This window comes from Siphateles boraxobius, unplaced genomic scaffold, assembly GCF_051911475.1.
Source record: "Siphateles boraxobius isolate OS27281-9 unplaced genomic scaffold, OSU_SipBor_1 17, whole genome shotgun sequence".
NCBI lineage: Eukaryota > Metazoa > Chordata > Actinopteri > Cypriniformes > Leuciscidae > Siphateles > Siphateles boraxobius.
Genome location: NW_027508777.1, coordinates 7334084 through 7357221, shown reverse-complemented (window position 1 = coordinate 7357221; position 23138 = coordinate 7334084). Strand labels below are relative to the sequence as shown.

The following is a 23138-nucleotide window of genomic DNA, read 5'->3' as shown; positions in this document are numbered from 1 at the left end:
AATCTGTGTGTGTGTTACTATAGTAATATGCCTCAAAACAGTATGATTTTTTTTAATCGGGTTGATATAATTTATACAACATATTACAAAACGAAAATACATTTTTGTATTTTTTTCTATTTTCATTATTTGTGTTAATGTTATAAGGTTCTAAACATTGTTTGCTGTTCAACAAGTTCACTTGCTATTTAGGATCTTGCCAAGAGAGGGCATAATTTTGCTTCTACGTTGTGACAAAAATTAAGTGAAACCAAGGGTAATGACTAAATAACAATTACAAAAGCACATGCAAATGGGTGTCATGCTTTAAATAAAAACCATTCCTATGTAAGCAAACTATAACCACACAAGGCAGCAAGGACCAAAGAGGCAACAGAGTCAATCGCTACTCTATTGTTCGCAACTGTTCACAACAAACAATGACTTAATTAGCCAGACATGAACAAACTGTATTGACAAAGAAAGACAGAGGTCAAAGCTCACCTATTAGACAGACGGTTTCCCTGCAGGATAGTTGGTCAAAACAATAAAAGTACAGACTTATGAAAACCCCTTTTTTAAAAAGCACTCTATGCCAACATGGTAGGAGATTTGCAGGGTCAGCCATCTTATTGGTATCATTAAGACCAATGATTGCTCTGTTGCATAATGGCCAAAGTAAATGAGGCTGTTTTGTACTCGGTGCATGTGGTGCAAACACTTTTCCCTTATGATATTTCAGTGCTCCAGGATGACAACAACCCAAAATAAACTGCAAAACAAGACCAGTTTCAGTATAGTAGCCTAGAGTCAAACACCTTCCATGGCCTGTATGACTACTGACATCTTTGAACATTTATTTTATCCTACAACTGTTCTTCATGAAGAATAATGCAATATCCCACATACAGGCTTCAGCTGTTCTGAAGGCGTCTTGATATTAAAATGCTGTTCACTGTTGCTGTTATTTTGTTATGATGGTGGAGGTAACCACATTATACAGTGGGAGAGAAGAAAATGAAGTATTTAATTTTAATGGCATGCAGCAAAGTACTAGGGGAAAGTAATTTGTTGCAAAAAGTGTAATGAATTTATAAATAAATGTTAAATCATTTTAATCTAAATGATGAATTGTCTATGTTCATTTTTAATTCATCAACCTCAAAGTTGTTCATGGAGAAGTCACACACAGTATCTAAATGGCGGGACAGCAGAACTCAATATGTTTGGACGTGATTGTGAACACACCCAGTGAGCAGCAGAGATAAAATGAGAGGGCATGAGCTTTATACTTTTTGAGTATTCAAATAACATGGAAATACAGAAATGCCTGTCAGAATGGTTGTTTTCTCTTTCAAAAGGGATAGTTTAGTGTGGCTGGGATTTCTTTTTTAAACGTTTCAAAATACAACACTAAGAATTAGAGAGTCAGGGTGTGTGGATTCATTAACCATGCTATACCTTTTTATCATTTAAATTATAAATATAATTTATCTTTAAATAATTTAATTATTTTAATCTCCCAAAACATCCTGTTTTATGCGATCCATGACTTATGCTCACCAAACAATAAACAAAGGAATAGAAGACATGAAAACTGATTATTAATATGTAGAAGGTTAGGTTAAGAGAACGTTCTCAAAACCTAAACTAAACATATAGGCTACAGAAAACTTTTCTGACTATAGCAAATAGAGAACGTTAGGATGTATATTCGGGGAACTTTCCCAAAATGTTCCAAAAATTGTTAGCTGGGATACAGTGTCTGAAGCACCTGGTGTCCGTCTTGGACTTAAGTGTCTTTAGTGAAAAACCTTGCTCAACTCCTGTGATATAAAGTGACTTATAAGTTGGCTCTTCAAGATGACAAAAAGATCTTCAGCAGTATACAACAATTTGTCTAAGTCAATCTACTGTAGATTAATTTAAACCTATAAATTAATCTTCATTAGTTTTGGCCTATATTGATCATTTAGCTTCATGTTTGTCTATGACCCTTGACCAAGTCAAGAATAGCGGTCATCTCGCGTGACGACAGGCAAACAGTCAGATAAGTGCACAGGCAGCCAGCATCATGACCTCCTTTTTTTACTTTCTTCTGTGAGTATTGTGCCAAGTCCTCCACCTTTGCAAATAAGATAAGAGCACAACTGCAAGAACTCTCCCAGCACTACGGTAATGTTTAACCAGATAATTATTCTCTTAGCGGCAGGAAGAGTAAATGGGCACATATTTTTTTCAGCCCTGTCATTTCAATACTTCATATTCATGTGACAGGACAACGAAATGGAAAAGATGTTGGAGAAAGAGATTCTGCTGTCAGAAGTAAAAGATTCTGATGAAGGTATGAGTTTTGTATCAAAACTTCAAAATTAATCACTTTTAAGAACAGCTTGATGACCTGAATTTGTTCATTATCAATTCATTATGATTGTATATTAGTGACCGTTTAAGTTTGCAAAAAAAACTAAAGATGAAACATTCAACACCAAGAACAGAAAACCTTTTGAGTAGTCTAGTTCTTTGTTCTTAAGGATTGTAAGACTTACTTCCCATGTGGTTTATAAGATATTTTGTGTACCAGTTGTTTATTTTTGTGTTGCAATGAGATATTTGAAATGCTCTGGAACCATAATATTTGTCATGATATACTGATCATATATCAATACATTGGTCAATTCTGAAATACATTTGGTTGGTGCTACTTTAGCTACTGTTACAAAAACAAACTAAAACCTGGAGCAGGCAAAAGAGCAAAGGGCTGAGTGATGTGTTTGTTTGGTAGGTGGAATTCGTCTGCGACTGAGAGACAGAGACCTCTTGAAGAAACGAAAAGCCGAGGCAGAGGAAAAGGCAACCAATCAGTGGGTTTATGGGTAAAGATAGTGTTGAATGAGGCCAATAAAAGCACTGGGAAAGGCTATTGTGCACTGATTATTTCTTTTTTAATTCAACTCACATTGTGATACTGTGAAATTTGGAAATTTCGCTCAAATAATGTCTCCTAACACAGGGCACAAAGCCTTAAAAGAGTGAAAAAGAGGACCAGCAGTACTCCAGGAAGGAAAGGTCGACCAAGGAAAGAACAACCCATAGTTATTCAAGAGGATCTTGGTCTGGCTGAGGAAACAGATCCTTCTCCTGTCACACTTCCCATCACAGTACCTGTATTACCCACGACAGCAGAGACAGTGCCTATACAACCAGTTGAGCCACAACCAGAGCTGGTGCCTGTGGAAGCAGCAAGTGAAAAACCTCTCGAGGAGTTTCTGATTGAGGATCTAGGGCCGGATGAGGAGGAAGACATGCCTCAAAAAAGCCTTATCATTGATACAGGTATTGGGGGAAATGTGCCTACATTTTTCAGTAGTGGTCTCCATTAATTACTGAGTTATTCATTTGTAAAATGAAGCATTTTATATATTGATTTGTCAACGCAAATGAATATGTTGTTTTTTAGGTGATAGTGAGCAGCCATTTGCTGAAGTGCCTGAACAAAGTGAAGTCTCAATGCCGGCGTTTCTCCCACCACCTGGTCCTTCTCAATCAGACAGCCTAAGCCTACCTGAGAATTTACTTATCTAAGTATCTATTTTTTACAGTAAAAAAACAAAACATTGGGACTAACTAATTTAGTATATTTACTTTATCTCAAAGGATTTCAAAACCTGAAACAAGAAAAAGTGTATATTTATTAAAATTGTTCATGTTTCTGTGTATATGAGCCACTCATCAATATACTCTGTCCAAACTATTTTAATAAAATGAAAACATGAAATTGTGTTACAGACTAGTATAGCACTTTTATGCCCCCTGGTGATTGTAAAATAGAACTTTTACATACCAAATAACTACTAAAAATTCTATTTTCCTTTTAGCCTCTATGACAAATAATCTGTGTTTAGTTTGTTTGTATAACTTTAAAATAAATGGGTTTTATATTTTGTCTTTGTCTACAGCATTTTGTTCATTGGATCCATCATCCTCCAATGAGAATCAATTTTATTTGCAACACTTCATAAACAGTACTTCACTGGACACATATTCAACAAACTCTAAAATTTAACAAAAAACACACGAACTATGATAAGAATACAACTTTTATTATGTTGTTAAACATTGAAATTCTAGTAATACAGTTTGAAACCATTTTTGCTGAGCTCAGTATGTTAATCTATAGAAAGTCGATGCTGATATCTTTAGGTGTTTTGTGAAGGTTTTAAAATGATGATTTTTTTTAATGACAAGGATGCTGCATCAGTTTGGTTTGAGATTTACTTCACTTCCTGCTGCTATTAGTGCACACATAAAAAATAATAAAATAAAATAAAATATGTATACAAATTAAAGGGTAGTTAACCTAAAATAACCTAAGTGTTTTTAACCTTTATGTAATTTTTATTGAAAGTGCAGGAATCTGACATAAAACACACATCATTTGTGAGTTCTGAACTCTGCACAGGTTTGACTCTCACAACCTCCGCAAAACCATCTCCAAACCAGCAGGTGATGTCAGCTGTATCCAGGGTGAAGAAGAACAGGCGGTCTTGACAACGTGTGCGACGATATACTGATCTGGGGTCAGCTGACAGAATGCCGTTAATAGCAGCCACGGCTTCATTTGGTCCTTTCAAGAACTGGAACTTTGGTCTTGTGCTGTCTATTAAATAAGAAATCAATTAGACAAATGACAATTGCCATGATTAGAAAAACACTCATATCAGATTGATCTAATACCTGTACTGTCACAGGGAAGAAACTCTTTGAGCTCTTTTTCAGCATTTGCAGTAAATCGCACATCTAGGTTACTGATAGGAGGTGCCCTGACCCAGGCAGCGATAGTACTGTAGTCCTCATGGCCAAATCTGAGACTGGATGAACTTAAAGGGTTTGGACCCGCCGAAGTGCCTTCAGGAGTATCCGTGTTTTTGTCTTCATCTGGATTCTCAGGGAAAAGTTGTTGCTGTCTGAGATAGTTTTTAACTTCTTCAAGTACATCAGTCACTTCACTGGATCCAGACCTTTCCGAAGAAGAGAAAGCTGAAGCAGCGGCTGGACAAACACTGAGCTCCGAGGAAGGTTCAGATGATGTCTCTAATGTGTCTGGTTCTTCATCTAGATCCATCGGGTCTGTGAATGATGATGTTTGTTTATATTCACTGTTGGCATCATGTGTTCTTGTTTTGGGAGAATCATAGTCTGGAATATACGGCTTGATGTCCAGTACAGGTGTTCCAGCGATAATATCAACCCCTGACAAGTGAAGTGTATCCCCTTGGAAATCAAATGATAACTGATTACAGGTACTTATATTAAATAGGCTATCATATTGACTATGAAAAACTTGATGCTACACTAGCTGTCCCGTTCAGCTTAAAGCCATTGTTCGTTTTCATTAAAGCTTTGATTGATGATTATAATGGCCTAAAGTGAAAATAAAAAGTCACTGTTATCACTGTTTCCTCTGAAAAATCTTACAATGCAGTACATCTCTACACAATATATTGAAACTATCCAAGTTAATATAATAATAATAGTAATTATAATACAAACACAACAACCAAATGGTTAGTTAACAGTTGTTGTTAAACTAAATTTATTAAAAATAAATTGTCAATTGAAATAAGGCTGAAATAAAATAAAAATGAGATGAAAATGATAAAATTGAGAAATGTCACCTAACCAACTAACTTAAAATGTAAATGCATTAAAATAAAAGTACTGAAATGACTAAAAGTGAAATAAAACGAAAAATAAAAAGAAATAAATGTGATTAAAAGTACAACAAAATTGCTAAAACAAACTAAAAATTTAAAATAAAATAAAAGCTATTGCAAAATATTAATAAATACTATAGTATATAAATAACACTGCACATATGACAATCATCTTTTAGAACAGTGGTTCTCAAGCTTGTTGGCGCCCCTCATTATTCACAACATTATTTAAAAGGCCCTGTGACTTTTCCTGTTGTTCGTGATTTACTGGATAAGGATTTCTAACATTTTATTCACTCAAATTCTTTGAGAAAATATTTTTTGAGCTAAGCATAACTAGACAAATGTTTATTCATAAAATGCTCATGGAGTTTTTTGAGAATTTATTAATATACACAACTTCTCCAGTTCTAGAAATAACATTTTTAAAAGTAGGCCACGGCTCATACAGTATATCTGGACATTGGAAACTTCTTCTTCAAGAGGTGAATTAAAATGGGAAATAACAATTATAATATCACAAATTATGGCTACTTTAATGCTTGTTTTGCTGTCATTTTGATGCCCCCTTAAGTTTGGATGGTTGAGAACCGCTGTCCTAGATTTCATTAAGTCCAGTAAAACTGTGGTACCTGTGATTCTTTCTAGCTTTGCCAAGGTCAGTCCCAAAGCATTGGGCCTGTGGGGGCTGCGGGTGGAGTACACCCCCACCCTCTGGCCATTCAGACGGGGCGGCTTTACTTTGGCTTTATAGCTTATTTGCCCATTCTTATGGAAAAGGAAAATGATCCTGTGAATGTGAAAAAAGACAGACAAAAGAGTTCACACAAAGGTGTACTTAACTTTCAATTGTCATTAATTAGGTCTGGCCACTTTTCAGGCCCGTTTAGAAACATTATCAAATGTACTTTTTACGGCTAAACCCATTCACTTTTGATTTTCAATGACCAACATTATCTCCTTTACATTGCTATTTAAAAAGTGCAGTTCAGTTAAATTATTCTTTCTATTGTTTAACCGTCCAGCTAAGCTCGGAGGATGGTGGTGAACGTTATGATTTTTCTACTAGGCTTGCAATGGTATAATATTTTCATGGAATTGCAACTGTTTCAGAAAATATCATGGTTTCACAGTATACAGTATTACACAATAATTGTTATTATTATAAAAGCTACATACACCATAAACAGTAACAATTAGCCTTAAGAAGATTGTTTGGTTGAACAGTATGATTGAAACTTGAAACCATTTTTGAAGTGACTGACTTATGTATGCACAAATGAAATTCTCTGTCTAGATTTATTTGTCAGTATCCTAGATAAGCATTTTTGAATACCATGAAAACCAGTATACCACTGCAATCCTATTTTCTACACACCAGATATGAGAGTATTGTTCCAGTCCAACTAAAGAATGTTCAGGGTTATTGAAGACTGATAGTTCAATCTTCAAACTGGCCCGTGAAGAACTGCATATTGTGGGTTGTCGTGGAGTGCCAGTTTTGACTGCAAAACATGAGCTGATATATCCAATAGGTACCGTCTGAATACGCCCTGGGATGTTAAAGACAGACACATATGGTTTAGACATATTTATATGGCACGAAAACAAGGTTGTGTGACCACAGCCTCTATAATAGTTCATAGGTTGGTTAACATGGCGGCAACAACAACAACAACAACAACATCTGGACCCAAAAAGAGACTCTCTTTGGCAGCTTTTACATCATCTATGACAGTTTATTCATCCAATTCTGACAAGTGCAGCAAATACAAATGCTCACTACAAAGGTCGACTGGTATCCAAAGTGAAAGTGCTATTAGATTCATTTTACCTTGTTCTAATAATTGATTCATTCCACCGGGGTTGTGAGATGGGCGTTTGCTCACTGATTGTAATCTGTCATCATGTTTCATACAGTCTGTCAGCATGGACTGAAGAGATGACACCTGCTTCTTATGTGCTCGCATGGATCCATCAATCTGCTGTCTGTTTGATCAACAAACCAATAAATAAATAAATCACATTTTCAGGATAATCATATCTCATATACGACAATCATGCTGACTTGAGAACCTACCTGAGATTTTTTATCTCTCTTCTCATTACTGATGCCTGCTGTGTCAGTTTTCTGACTTGTTCGGCACAACTACACATTTTAGTGATTCTAACTGTATAACTAATTCACTAAAGACATTATTTTATGTGATGGTAAACTAGTTCGTTTGTTTCTTCCATCAGTTCTGCTTCACTCACTGCAATCCGCTGCAATCCGGACACGTGCTTCGCTATTGAGAGGAAAATGTTGGACGACCATCTACTTTCAAGGAATAACCTTCTTCTGGTGTAGAACCGTACCGCCACCTACTGTTTACTGTGCAATCAACACAGGCCATCTAGGATTAAACTCCTTACTGAAATATCTACTAAGCATCTCATGGGTTTCTTTGATATAAATGTCCCATTTGGAAAGCGAGGAAAATTATTTGTTTATGTCAATTTTTTAAGGATTGACATACATTTTTTAATGTTTTTGAAAAAAGTCTCTTATGTGTACCTATTTGAGTAAAATACAGCAAAATATTGTGAAATATTATTGCAATTTAAAATAACTATTTTCTTTAAAAAAGAAGAAACAATTATTCATGTGATGGTAAAGCTGAATTTTCAGCATCATTACGGATGGCCTTCATATAAGGCTTGTTCGACTTGAACCGGCGCTGCAAAGTCCGATCGGTTTATGACATCAAAGTACCGCGAGAGCGATTAGAGAGCAGACGGCTCCTTATGCTTTTGAATCGCTCTCGCGGTACTTTGATGTCATCAACCGATCGGTCTTTGCAGCGCCGGTTCAAGTCGAACAAGCCTATAGTCTTCAGCGTCACATCACATGGTCCTTCAGAAATCATTCTATGCTGATTTGGTTTTCAAGAAAGAGTTCAGATGATTTTTTTTTGCTGTTTAATAATTTAGAGTATGGCTTAACAATATAGTCTTTTTGCCTTGTTGCTTATATAACGTATATACCCTCCCAATATTTCAATATACTAACAAAGCTCAAACTTAAATTTGACAAAACTAGGTGTAATTTTTGACCATCGACATGTATGAATGTGATATTTCTGATTATACCATGGTCTGGGTGAATACTCGATTATAAGTGATAGATTCTGACACAAGCTGTGTAAAAACTTTAGATTTCGATTGTAAAAACTAATTAAAATATAAACTAATTTTTTAAAAATGTGTTACTTGGCCACTGACCATGGTATAAGCAGGTTATGCCCTTCGAGGTGTCCATTGTCTAGGACTAGGTATTAATGGACTTCGACGGAGGAAACCGTCCGACGCGTCGTCCATTAATACCTAGACAATGGACACCTCGTCGGCCATGGCTCTGCCCTTACCTAACTAACAATAACGACACAACGACGTTAACCTCCAGGGGGCGGTTGGAGAACCGTAAACAGGGAAATAAAACTATCCTCTATAATAGCAAACGTGATAGCAGTCTACATAACTCATTCTACGTAGTGCAAATACTGTTCTATGATAAAAAAAAAAAAAAAAAAAAAAAAACAAGAAGAAAGAATGGCGCAAGGAAATTAAAGAAAATAATGATTTCACAACAGTCCAGTAGCTGGCACTGTGTACATGACTTGCGCATTTCCAATTAACCAAAGAAGAAGAAGAAATGCGTTTCCGTATGTCACGCGGTGTTTTTACCCAATGAGGTGTTTGTGCGTTTTATTTTGAACGTCGTATTGGCGGTTAAGTTGATAACCTTGTGTTTTTATTGTACTTAAGTCGGAATCAAAATAAGCAGCAACGTTAATAAAGCGCTTATGAGACGCAAAGGTAAGAATTATAGAAGGAACACACTTTATTATAAATGTAATCATTCATAATATTTTGTGTTAGTCGATGTCGTTTTTCAATGTCCAATATACTTTATTATTCTGCAAAATAAAGACTGTGTTTCAGAACTTACCGAGTTAACTTGCCTAAGTTACCGTAACGTTTACTGAACAGTATTTAAGCAGCATTTGATGGGCGCGTTTGACAGTCTGCAGGGCTGGCAAAGTTAGGCGTTGACACCGCCAAAGTTGACATTTCTTGAGAGGATAACGTTACAATCAGTGTTATTTATGTCCTAATGCTGAGATATATATATATAAGATATCAAAAAGCAAAACTACCTAAAAATTTAATATCTGTAGAAACGTTAATCTCATTCAACAATTTCTTAAGCAGATGTGAGAAATGAGTGCAATATATGAAGACCCCCTATGCAAAAGCCTGTAAAAGACACCAATGAGATAATATTGAGTAACGTTAAATGCTCTCCGCACATATTATAACGTTACGTTCATACTTCACTTCAAACTCACTAGGCTAAATCCTAGCCTCAGCTCATTCAGAAATGTCGGTAACGTTACTTGAGTAGAAACCTATAAATAGGAGCCTGATAAAAATGTTAATATTGAAGAAAAAACGTTAGACTGACTTGTAGCCTTTTACATCTGAAATCTTCATAATTGTATATTTAACTTCAAAGCAATGTAGCCTAACGTTAGTTATCTCGGATTGTAGTTAATGTAAGCAAGATTTATATATATATATATATATATATGTGTGTATATAGGCCTAAAACGTTTATAGAATACTTATTACTGTTGTTGTTTGCTTATGATATGCTCTATTTACATATTTATCAAATTTCTTGTCCAAATGAAATCATGAATTTTAAAAATTGCTGATTTAGCCTATGTTTTGTTTACTTGACGACGGTAATGGAAAATCTTAATGTTCATTATTTTTTTTAATGTTCTTTGATAAGTTTGCTAGTTGAATATTGTATCATGACCTCTGCTTAATTATTGTGTGTGATTGCAGATATTAATCTAAAAACATGTCATATGTCAGTGGCTTGTCAAATGTGAGTACTCCATGCCCATGCATATTTTAACTATAAAAATGTATCTATTTTTCCTACCATTAGTATGGCAGTTTGAGCTCTAGGAATAAAGGTTTTTGTTTTGTATTTCAGCCCAGATCAGACAGAGTTCCGTTCAGAGATGTACAGAATGATCTGCCTAATTTGCAGGAAATTCCAGCTCTGATGCTTAAACATGTGTCGTTGGATGAGAGGGACCCTAAAATGAAGGTATGAGGTCATTCCTTCACCGATTTCACATCACTTGCTTTATCTTTCAACCTTCTGTGATATCTAGTTCATAGGAATAAAAATAAGGAATTTTACTATTATTATGATGTTTTGATTTCCAACAGCATGAAGTTGTCCCTGATGAAAACCCAAGCTTAACTGTTACAACAGAGGTCCAAAATGATGGGCAAGTTGTTGGTGCCACTGATGAACATCAAAATGTCATATTAAAATCATTTGTGTGTCTTGAAGGAGAAGTAGTAGTTGAGGATGAACCTGTAAAGTCAGATGAGTCTGTTCTCATCAGTCGTCTGGCACTGGAGGATAATGCCCCACTTGACCCAAATGAAACTGCTGAAGCTGAGGGCACACAGGATAATCAGACCAGTCCAGAGCATGTTGATCATCCATACTATTATAGGAGCAGGTCAACTGATTCAGATTCTTCATCCATACTGTATCAGGGGGAAGAGGTTTCCACCTATGAGCTGGGAAATGTCACATTCAAATCGCTCATATGCTTAGGTGGAGAGATTCAGGTGCCAGATTGCTCCGCCATCTCTAATGAATCGATTCTCACAAAGGATCTAACATCAGGAAATCAGTCACAATGTAAAAATACTCCTGTTTCTAAAGTGGACACAGATGCTGAATCAGCAAACCCTCAACCTTTGGGCCATTCTTACTGTATTTGGAAGAACCATGTGTCTTTATGTGAAGATAGTAGCACTATCAGTACAGTCAATGCTGATGACTCTTCTCAGTCAACTCTTGAAGACATTGGAGGTACTCCGTGCAAGCCTAAAAATACAGTGAATCTAAACAATTACAAGAACACTGATCTCTCTGAAGGATGTCATGACGTGTTAAGCAGAGAAGGAGAGGTCACATTTAAATGCTTGTGTTGTTCTGGGGTTGAAATAGAAATAGCTGATTTATCCAAGGTGTTAGAAATGTCTGTACTCATGGAGAATCGTGCTGAAGAACAAAGTCTGCTCTGTTTAAATGACATCAGTGAAAATGACGGTCAAAGCTTTGCTGCTTTGACACCTACAAACAAGCATGTTGACCACATGTACTGCCATACTATAGAAAAGCCACAGGTCCTAAACATATCAAGCACTGAAAATGAGGTCTGTTCCAAGTCACGGCTTTCCTCAGCAAGTATTTTGGAAAAATCTGGAAATACAATTGGTTATACAACATCAACTATTGGAAACCTAGAGAAAATATATGAATCAGTCACATGCCATGAAATGGAAGCATCGAAGACGGTTGCTAGCAAGGAGTCAAGCCAACACTTGTCACCACTGAATAGTGAATATAAAATGGAAAGTACAAATGCTGTACTGTTAAGTGATAATAATGACAAACTCAAATTGCCCAAGGATGACTCTTCTGTCACGACTGAAAAGAATGTGGAGCATCTTGATCAACAGTTTCTGCCAGAAAGGACCATGGAAGTTTCACTTTCTGAGGAAATCCTTTGTCCTCAAGGTGCCTCTTTTGAAATTGTTGCCCATAAAGCCAGCATTTTCAAAGATAAGACATTGGATTTAAAGGATGAGGAGAGCCACCCAGAGATTGAAGTTATGCGGTTGTGTAATAGGTCTGGTGAAGCTGTCTCAGTTCATCAAGATCTTCCTAGTGCTCTTGTTCTGACAAGTCCCTGCACTCCAAAGACGCCCACCCTTAGCAGGAGTGTTTTGAATAACCACACAGACGACAACTTATTGAGCCATCTGTGGCCTGAACTCCCGGAGAGTCCCATGCCGTCTCCACTCTTGAACTCCACATCCCTGGCCAATGCTTTGAGCTATACACCTGTTCCTCCAGACCCACCCAAGAAAAAGGGTGTGGAACCTAAATGGGCTTCTGCAGACCATCATAAGCTGTTGAATGCCCCTCATGTTGTGGGCAATGGGCCTCTACAGGAACAGCTCATACAGATGGCTGAACTGTTAATGGCTGCATCAGGAAAGGTGGTTGTTCCTGCTTCAGCACCAGTGAATCACCACAATGCCTTAGTGGGCACTTCTCCAATTGCGATGCGTAGTGCTTGTGTGTGGAGAACCCCAGTTCAACTGATGGAGCGGAGTGTTAATACTTCAGGAGCCGTGGAGATTATGAAGGACGTTTATGTTTCTGATGCCAGTACTTCAACGGACTCTCTGCTGTGGAAGTAAGTTAAGATAAGCAGATAAGCATGAATCATTGACTCTGTTGATGTGATCTATAATGCCTCTGTGTGACTTTTTCTTTGAAGCCTTACTCCTGGAAATCTGGAGCATTTGTCTAGATCAGAGCTGGAGCAGAGATTGACTTCAACACTCATCATGGTGGAGGTTCTTTCCCAGCAGCTCACTTCTGCACGGGCACATAATCCGAGCAAAGACACTTCTCCATCTGATCTCCGAGATAAACTCATCCAGACGGACCACACTGAGCTCAGACAGGTAAGAACCCCAACATCTAACTTGCGTTGTATCCAGGTATGATGGCAAGTTTCCAACATTTCTGGCTGGGCAATAAAACTATATGTATACATATGTGTGTATATATATGTATATATGGAAAAAAATAAATCCACATTTTTGATAATAGACCTTTGAGGTCATTCCATGTCAAATCAACCAAATTGCGGAAACTTCCCCTGTTAAAAGTTTGGATTTTGTCAATATTTTTTCTGAGGAACGACAAAGATAAATAGTGATGAAAGCCAAATTATTAAATGTCATGAATGTGTATGAGTAATCCACTATTTTGTGGATTGGGGTCAAAATAAAAATTTTCACCTGAGATATGACTGCCGTTCATTTAGAATACTACAACACTATGTTAAAATTCACGATGTTAGAAATAAATTCATGTGCGTAGTCTGCGTACGAGCGTGTTGTGAATTAGAAAGATTTTTCATGAGAAGTTCTCCTGTGCGTACAAATACGAAATAATCCATGCAATTATTAATGAATGAGACCCACTGTTTTTTGTTTCAAGCAGATCATGATTCTCGCTCGATTCTGAATAGACAGCTAAACAAAATAACATGTAATTTACTAGAGGTTCTAACAAAATGTTAATTGCTGCTGTCTATTTAAAAATATTTAATGAGTTTGATTTGTTTTAATCCTTAACCTACTAGTATCTATTTTCATGCTACTAGTACTTATTTTTTAGATACTAGTATCTATTCCATTAAGTGCTAGTGCCTATTCTTTAGATACTAGTACCTTTTTAAAAGATACTACTTATTAATTACATTCTAGTGCCTTTATTAATTAGATATTAGTTCCTTTTCATTAGATACTAGTACTTATTTCGATAGTGACTAGTAACTATTCTTTTGTTACTAGTAACACATTTTAAATTTTTGCCATTGACTTCAATGGGGATCAGTCACCATGTTTATTAGACTGCTTCCCCTTTAAAGGGTTACTCCACCCATTTGCATTAAGCTTTCCATTGTTAGAAACACAGTTATACTATTGAATGGTCGTACTGGTACCTCATTACAGCTCGTGCAGCCAAATATCATCTTACAATCTTTGGATATACATGTTCACATATATGCATATGAAAAGATGACAATTGACCATTATCAAATAAATGACCAGACTCCAACACTCCTCTCAACCTCCAGGTCAGAAGACCTAAATTCTGTATGGGTGGGGGAAGATCCGGATTGAGTGCGATAGGAGACTTAAGAGACAGCTTATTTGGAATAGTTAGATATTTCTTAAAATCCTTCCACACCAAAAGATTATAAGTAACAGTGAAAATATTAGTCAGAGAATCAAGTTTTTGCATATTACGATCGGTCATTTCAAAAATAAATAAAAAAGTTTAAGTTTTATAGGCACAAATGCTTGCCTTGATCTGTTCTGTGATGCACGTTCGTGACTCTCCTGTTCGAACTCGTTCATCAAAATGAACGAATATCATCTAATCTTTTTTCGAGTCATTTCGTTCTTGAATGAACTAAATGACTCGAAAAAAGATTTGTTAATTTTGAACGAGTCTTTTTTCGAGTCATTTCTTTCATTCAGCGTATGAAATGACTCGAAAAAAGATTTGTTCATTTTGATGAACGAGTTCGAACTGGAGAGTCACGAACTTGCATCACAGAACAGAGCAAGGCGAGCATTTGTGCTTATAAAACTTAAACTTTTTTATTTAATTTTGAAATGACCGATCGTTTCGCAAGATAAGACCCTTATGCATCGTCTGGTGTCTTTTAAGGCCATTGGAAGCTGCATTTGGGCAACTGTCATTTGGGCCTTGGACCGTTTGGTACCCAAAGTCCCAAACGGTCTTCAAAATAAAAATGAATTATATTTTTCTCCATATAATTATGGAGAAAAATCCTAGAATGTTTTCATCAAAAACCCTAATTTCTTTTCGACTGAAGAAAGAAAGACATGGACATCTTGGATGACATGGGGGTGAGTAAATTATCAGCAAAAGTTTTTTAAAAATTGAACTACTCCTTTAAGCAGGGATGTCGTGTTGTGTGCGCTGTGGCACTGCGTGAGAGCTCTCTCTCGCTCTCGCTCTCTCTCGCTCTCTCTCTCTCTCGTGGAATGCGAATAGCAAAAATGCATCACAGACAAATGGTTTAATATTTATTATTATACATAGAAATGCCTGGCGAGATAATTTTTTTTTTAAATTATGTCTTCATAGCAATAATAAATAGTATGTGTATTTTCTTCTTTTCTTCAGTGCCGACAGCAGAACCGATAACGTCCGAGCTTACTGGATTTCGGTACCCATCCCTAAATAGGTGGTAGTAGTATCGAATGAAAAGTAATTGTATAACATAAATAAGTACTAGCATCTAATGAATAATTATTTGTAATATTTAAAAAGATACTAGTCAATATTGGAATAATTACTAGTCATAAATTATTAGATAATATCAAAACAGAATAGCTACTAGTATCTATTAATTTGCAGATATCTTCAACCTCATAAGGAACTAGTAAGAAAATTCTAAGAGACATCATCTTTTAACAGATCATTACATAAACATGAGTATACCGGTACTCTACCATCCAATCAGAGTTCATATGGTAATGCAGGCTTAACTACAACTATATAAGATAGATTTTTCGTGGCTTTGTTGGTTTATCTAGCTAATTGGTGACATTTTATGACATTTATTGCTTTGAATGTACAGTAGGCTGTAATAAAGACCTAACTGTTGTTTGATTTTTATTATTGGCAGTTAAGTAGATCCAAAAAACGGTTCATACCCACCAGCCAAACATCCACAATACCCAGAGATTGGGATTTTTGTGAGCATTCATAATTCCTTACAATCAAAAATTCGTAACATTAATCTGCGTCTGAGAATGAGAGTCATGTCAAAATAAGAGTATATGCACTACACATGCCTATTCATTCTATATTTTTTACTCTAATACCATTTAGGCCGCTGTTGGTAGCCTAAAAGAGGCCTAGAAATAGGGTTTCGTTCCACCAAGTGGGGCACTACCTACTTTTTTTATATTTAACATCAGACATATATAGAGATTCCTTAGGAAAAAGTTCTCCGCTCACAACCTTGCAGTTTTTGAGAGAAATTATGCTAAAGGTGCCCATTTTGGAAAAAAGGGAAAACATAGGGAATTTTTCACTTTCAAACCTGTTTATCATATAAACCCAAAAAAGCCGAATTACCACTTGAAGTACAAAATAAACCAGTTTGAAATGTGTGATATACCTGAAGATGCTATCTAGACACAGTAAACATGATAAGATTATCAAGAAAACTTCTACTGTAGCATTAACATCCCAATTACTTATTTATGTTGTTCCAATTCAAAGGTAATATTTGAGGTAAAATCTGAATAACAGATAGAATTAAGCAAAAATATAATATATAAAAAACACTTTTCAAAATAACACATTTAATGGTAAATTTTCAATTTGCATACACGAGCAGTAATTGCACTACATGTACACTGTAAAAAATATTACATGCTATCTACTTAAAAGAATTATGGTAACAATGTTAGATATTAAGGTTGGTTTTTTTAGTGAAATCTACCTGAATAAGTTATGTAAAATTTAGTTATTTATAAAATAAAGTTTAGTCAATGGCACATGATGAATTTAATATTATTAGTGGAATGTGCTTTTTTAATTTAAGTTGTCTCACAAATAAATCAAGCAGAATTTACTAATTTGTATTAATGAAATTTACTTAATTAAAACATTTACTGCTTTTTTCAGGTTAAGATAATAATGAATACATAATGCACTTTTTTTATCAAACATGCTTTTATTCTGTATTTTTTGCACAAATAAAACAAATCTATATAAAATGTAAGACAGCAGTTTTAAGATATGCAAAATAAAAGCAAATAAATGGTAACATTTTCCATGTAATTGAGAAAGATCATTTTGTTACACAAAAACATGTGCATACAAATTTCTGTTGGAAAAGTCACATTCTTGACTAAAACTTGTGAATAACTTGTAGCAAAACATATAAAATAATTTGTACTTGCTGAAAGCTTGTATGTAGAACAATATTAAACGTTCATCAATCAATTTAGTTTTTTTTTTCAGGAGAACTTGGTCATAATGCATTGTCTCAATCTAAGTCAGGAGTTTGTTTTTAAAGGGACATATCACCCAAAAATGAAAATTCTGTCAGTAATTACTCACCCTCATGTTGTTCAACCCCGTAAGACCTTCGTTCTAGGGCTGAAACGATTCCTCGAGTTACTCGATTACAAAAATTCCTCGAGGCAAAAACTCTGCCTCGAAGCCTCGTTAAATTCCTATGACGCGCACTATACGCGCGGCGCAGGGATTTGATTGTTTCACACGGACCGTTTATTCACACGGACCTGTTCAGGAAGCATATATTTTGAATTTAGTTGGCGCGATGGCGGAGAATAAATATGTAAATAAACGGAAAAATTGTCTAAAGTGTGGGATCATTACACTTAATTCACTTAATACACTTAACTCGCTGAAACAAGGCAACGTAGTCTAAGCCTATTGATGTTCGCTGATTTTAATCACATACTGTATTTGTAGCGATGTCGTGATGCGGTTTGACTAGATATGATTTTTAGCTTTGATGACATTTTTAAGTAGTAAACGTAACTATCACGTTCCATTGCAAGAGAGTATAGCCTAAAAAAGAACCCCTTCACACACACACACACACACACACACACACACACACACACACACACACACACACACACACACACACACACACACACGCCAGTCAGACCAATTGCAGCAATGCATCACATATGCTTAAACTTTTATGTAGCCACGCAACAATAAATTCGGCATGCATTCACTGTACACACCGGGACATGATGGAGGAACAAATATTGTATTGCAGTCTTTGCGAGACCTTGTTTGTATTTCACGTCTGCCAAATAGTTACAGACAACAACAAAAAAATTAAAGTCCCCAGCCTGTTGGTTTTTAATAAAGATTCGGAGTACTCATTTTTCAGTTAAAACGCGCGGAACAAAAAGTGCGTCAGCTTTTACTGCGTGTTCAACAACAAGTCACGTTACAGCTCTTCTTCAGCGTTAAACTACCAGAATACACAAATATGCTTAGATGCTTAGAGTGGTTATATTATAACATCTTAAAGGAAAATTCACATTTGAGATAGCTTTATAACTTGCATACTATATAACTTATAGTATATAACTTATAACAGCTTTAACTGAAATAGACACAAGTTTAAATATAACTATTCTGTTAATAAAACACACACACACAAAAATATCCGATTAATCGATCGATTAAGTGCTAGATTAATCGATTACAAAAAGAATCGATAGCTGCAGCCCTACGCCGTTCATCTTCGGAACACTAATTAAGATATTTTTGATTAAATCTGAGAGCTGGATCATTCCTCCATACTCCTCCATAGGCTTCTTCAGGGATTGAAACTTGCCAGCCTCAAGGTCATTAAAGATATCGTTAAAATAGTCCAAGTGACTACAGTGGCTCAATCTTAAGTTTATCAAGCGACGAGAATACTTTTTGTGTGAAAAAAAAAAAAAAACGACTTTATTTCAACTATTCACTTCCTTCTCTGTGGGCCTCTAGTCAGTTAACGTAGTGTAATAGCGTAGAGCTACGTCACACGTAGACTTACTATTGGCCGACGCTGGTCATGTGTGTGATGCGTGTGACGTACAACAACAGAAGCTTACGCTATATCACCAGTGAACTGACTCGAGGCCCACAGAGAAGGAAATGAATAGTTGAAATAAAGTCGTTATTTTGGGGGGTTTTTGCGTATGGAGGAGTGATCCAGCTTAATTCGTGTTCCGAAGATGAACGAAGGTATTACGGGATTGGAACAACATGAGGGTGAGTAAATACTGACAGAATTTTCATTTTTGGGTGAACTAACCCTTTAAGTGTTAGTCATTTCGGGGAAAACTTGCAAACATCCAGTTTCAAGAAGAGCTTCTGAAAGGCCTCAAAAGTGTGCCTCAGTTCTTTCGGGTAGTAGATGGCAATTTTCATTATGTCCTGCAGGATATCTCCATTGTCACACTGTAAAACAAACACTAAAGATGTATTTTTTATCTTCTCTGTCTCATTAAAAGTCTGTCCATAATTATAAAGTTGATTTGTGTACGGTTGTAAAAATTTCTTGTAACAGCTTAAAATGCTGAGACAACTACAAGTAAACCATTATAGTTAATTTTCTTTGTAATCACTGAAACATAAAAATATTATGTTTCAGTGGACCACAAAGACTTTCACAATAACATAAATACAGTTTCACCAACGACAGAGGGTGTATTCAGAAATAAAAAATGAAATAAATGTTGGGAGGGGGGGATTCAATTTCGATGGTCCTCTATAGACATTCTATTAACTGTAAGTAACTACATGTCAACTAACTCAGAGTATTAGTAGACTGCTAGGTTAGGGTTAATAGATTAAGTAAACATGTAGTTGCAGTTATTTATAGTCAGTAGAATGTCTAAAGTGGACCATCAAAATAAAGTGTTACCTTTTTTCATATAGTGGCTGACAAAAATCTATTTTGTGTTAAATATTTTCACATTAGCTTTATATAATTTAATTGTAAAAAAGATTGTTTAAGTTGCATTTCTATTTTTATAAATAAAAACTATGTACAAATACATTTCTCAAAACACCATAATTGTATAGAATAGGCTAATTCTAGTCACATTGTACTCTTGGATGAGGTCATCCTCTTTTTCACCCGGATAACAGATCAAGCAACGGAGAACAACGTCTCTCATCATGTCAATGTTTTTATCGGGATTCTGATTTGACAAAAGTTTGTAAATTAGCATCACCCAAAAATAATGAAAAAATATTCATATATGAAAGTAACTTACCTGCAGCATGGGATCAATAGCTAACTTTACCTCAGTAGAGTCCGGCGTTTTGAGCCATTCCTTCGCACATTGCTTGATTTTTTTTTTTTCCCATCGGAGTCAGTAAAAGTCAGTAAACCTTTCCCACCATCTTTTCAGACATGAATACACTTTACGAGTGTTAATCGAGCTTGATCGCCGCTATCAGATGAAGATGCGCTGCTTACGTCCTCCTCCATGTTTACATGTGCGTAGTGATATTGGCTTGATTTTGGCTCTGACCTACTTACATTTTCGATGCTGATTGGTTGAAAATCTAGCTAAACAGTTTTATATGTCTCAATACGCAGTCAATATAGTGCGCCAATAAATTACACTTTTCTCATTAACTGCAGGATAATGCGTGGAGAAATTTTTGCTTGGATACCTTTTATTAACGTTGAACATATTGAGCAAAAGAAAATGTAGTGCCCCGTTTGTCGGAACGAAACTGAACGATACAACTCACGTACAGCGGCCCAATTAAAAAGGTAGGCTATTATCATAAAAACTGCCTCCTGCAATTCAGTCCGTTTCATGTGTCATCATTCAACATATTATTTGCATACTGATTATTTAAATAGTACTAGCATCTATTAAGGTAAGGATATCTTTGATCTAAAATGTTACTAGTAATTAAAAAAAAAAGAACTAGTTCTATTTTTTCTTAAGTTGGGTATAATTAAATACTAGACACTATTGGAATAATTACTAGTATCTAAAAAATAAGAACTAGTATCTAATGAATAAGTACTAGTATCTTTAAAAAGGTACTAGTTAGGCCTGTCGCGATAATCAATAAATCAATTAATCGCACAATAAAAAAAATGAGCTCGATAATTTTCCGGCCACGATAATTTTCATTTGCATGCTTGTTTGTTTGCCTCGTCTCTCTCTCTCTCTAAAAGAGAGACTGAGACTCCAAAGAGACTGGATGACAATATCAACGCTGACCGCCACACATTGATTTTCAATTTTTTTTTTAAATTATTATTTATTTATTTTTTTACTGAGCCCATTTACAATCTATTTGATTGCAGAGCGCCATAGTGCAAGCACTACATCTCGCTCGTCCCTCTCTTTCTATCTCGCGCTCTCTCACCCTCATATGAGGCGCCGTCTAGGGCTTAAATCAAACTTCATTCACGCACAAATATATTAAACACTTGCATACACATATACTAAGTAGTCAAACATACATGTATACTGCTGAATGCTCAAACAAATACATATGAAATGCACAACGACGCACCTAAAGTCGCTCACGCACGCAAACTCTACACATACGAGATGCGCGCACACACAAACTCTCCACGCACATAATGAGACACGCGCGCACAAACACAAACTCGCACACACTCATCAGACGCGCGCGCGCACACAAACTCTCCACGCATAAACTGATATGAGACGCGAGCACACACACACAAACTAGCGCACATACTCATATGAGACGCGAGCACACACACACACACACACACACACACACACACACACACACACACACACACACACACACACACACACACACACACACACACACACACACACACACACAAACCAGCGCACATACTCATATGAGACGCGAGCACACACACACACAAACTAGTGCACGTACTGAGATCACACAGTACATGATGCATATGATTCTCAGTGTCACGCATTTTTTGTTAACAGAGACTGAGAGTCCATTGCTTTTAGTGTTTTTTGTAGTTTTGTTCATTTAAATAGTCTTTAGAAATAAAAGTTTATTGATCTTTGAAAAGGTGTTCCTGCATTATTATGCCATTTATCATTATTTTAGATGAAAATGGTCTCAGAACGACAATATTATCGTTTATTATCAATATTATCGTTTATCGCAATAATTTCTTGGATAATTTATCGTCCAGCAGAATTTGTTATCGTGACAGGCCTAGTACTAGTACCTAACGAATAAGCACTAGTAGCAAAATGAATAAGTACTAGTACTTAATGGAATAGATAATAGTATCTAAAAAAATAAGTACTAGTTGCATGAAAATGGATACTAGTAGGTTTTAAGGATTAAATGTTAAAACGGCTTGCCATAATCAGTGTTTATATCCGAGCTATAAACTTTTATCCGAATATGATAATTTGAATCATTGTTACAGAAATAATGAGACTGTGTGGTTGAAAAAGATTGTTTGTGAAGCCGTTTCATACCTATACATGACAACTGCTCTCTCCTGGTCGGCGACAGCGCCAACGTAGATTTGAATGTTCAGCTGTGATCGTATTTGTCAAAGGGTTAGTAGACCTAGCCAAATCGTTGTCATTTAAGAATAAGATCGCAATCTTTTAACAATTAATCGTGCAGATCTATTACATTTTAAAACATTAAGTTGATCATGTTTTATGTATTTATTTCAGGGTTCCCACGGGTCCTTGAAATCCTTGAAAGTTTGTGAATCTGAAATATTTCAAAGGCCCTGGAAAGTTTTTGAAAATAAACATTCATAGATACAGGTCCTTGAAAGTGCTTGAATTTAGTTTGTGCAATAAGTTTTCTGGAAAAAATGCCATTTTATTCCCTCCGGTCCGCTAATGTGTTATTTCGCCAACACTTCTTGGCTTGTGCATGATAGCTTGTTTGATTTACCTTAGTTAAGTGCATTTATGCATTATGTTAAGTGTTTCCTGCGTGAGGCGCTTTGTGTTGTACGTTGCAATGACTTCACGCGCGCACGAAACTTCTACAATGGTACCTCAACGTTTCACAGACACACCATTGAACATTGCAAAAATAGGCTGAAACCGCTTAAACGTGATGCCTGGAAAATGCAAGTTTCAAGATATTTGGAATGTTTTATAATGATCTGCATTATGTTGTTGTGATATGTTTTCAGTGCTTACACCGAG

General features: G+C 35.9%; 3 protein-coding genes across 5 annotated transcripts in view; 2 read left to right on the top strand and 1 right to left on the bottom strand.

Moving 5' to 3' along the window:
- The first annotated feature begins 2040 nt into the window (after positions 1-2040).
- hemgn (hemogen) lies at positions 2041-3924 on the top strand. Of its 2 annotated transcripts, XM_077232299.1 has the most exons (5): positions 2041-2154; positions 2257-2323; positions 2765-2855; positions 2993-3315; positions 3440-3924. In XM_077232299.1, exons 2-5 carry the CDS (start codon positions 2266-2268, stop codon positions 3562-3564), a joined length of 597 nt encoding a protein of 198 aa, XP_077088414.1. In that variant the 5' UTR covers positions 2041-2154; positions 2257-2265; the 3' UTR covers positions 3565-3924. The 2 variants fall into 2 exon arrangements, with proteins under 2 accessions (XP_077088414.1, XP_077088415.1); XM_077232300.1 differs by lacking the exon at positions 2041-2154 and having other exon boundaries at positions 2164-2323; positions 2765-2843.
- Positions 3925-4061: 137 nt separating this feature from the next.
- Positions 4062-9105, bottom strand: trmo (tRNA methyltransferase O). The gene is made up of 6 exons (XM_077232298.1): positions 7777-9105; positions 7531-7685; positions 7075-7249; positions 6329-6486; positions 4717-5253; positions 4062-4639 (listed from the first exon to the last, which is right to left on the bottom strand). The coding sequence occupies exons 1-6, from the start codon at positions 7851-7853 to the stop codon at positions 4350-4352; spliced, it is 1392 nt and encodes a 463-aa protein (XP_077088413.1). The 5' UTR covers positions 7854-9105; the 3' UTR covers positions 4062-4349.
- Positions 9106-9378: 273 nt separating this feature from the next.
- spag5 (sperm associated antigen 5) overlaps positions 9379-23138 on the top strand; it is a 34798-nt gene continuing 21038 nt past the window's right edge. The window contains exons 1-5 of one of the 2 annotated variants that reach the window (XM_077232318.1): positions 9379-9554; positions 10593-10635; positions 10747-10863; positions 10989-13045; positions 13130-13319. In XM_077232318.1, coding sequence (XP_077088433.1) covers positions 10609-10635; positions 10747-10863; positions 10989-13045; positions 13130-13319 — 2391 coding nt within the window. In that variant the 5' untranslated portion in view covers positions 9379-9554; positions 10593-10608. The remainder of the gene's footprint in view (positions 9555-10592; positions 10636-10746; positions 10864-10988; positions 13046-13129; positions 13320-23138) is intronic. The other variant, XM_077232319.1, reaches the window with a different exon arrangement.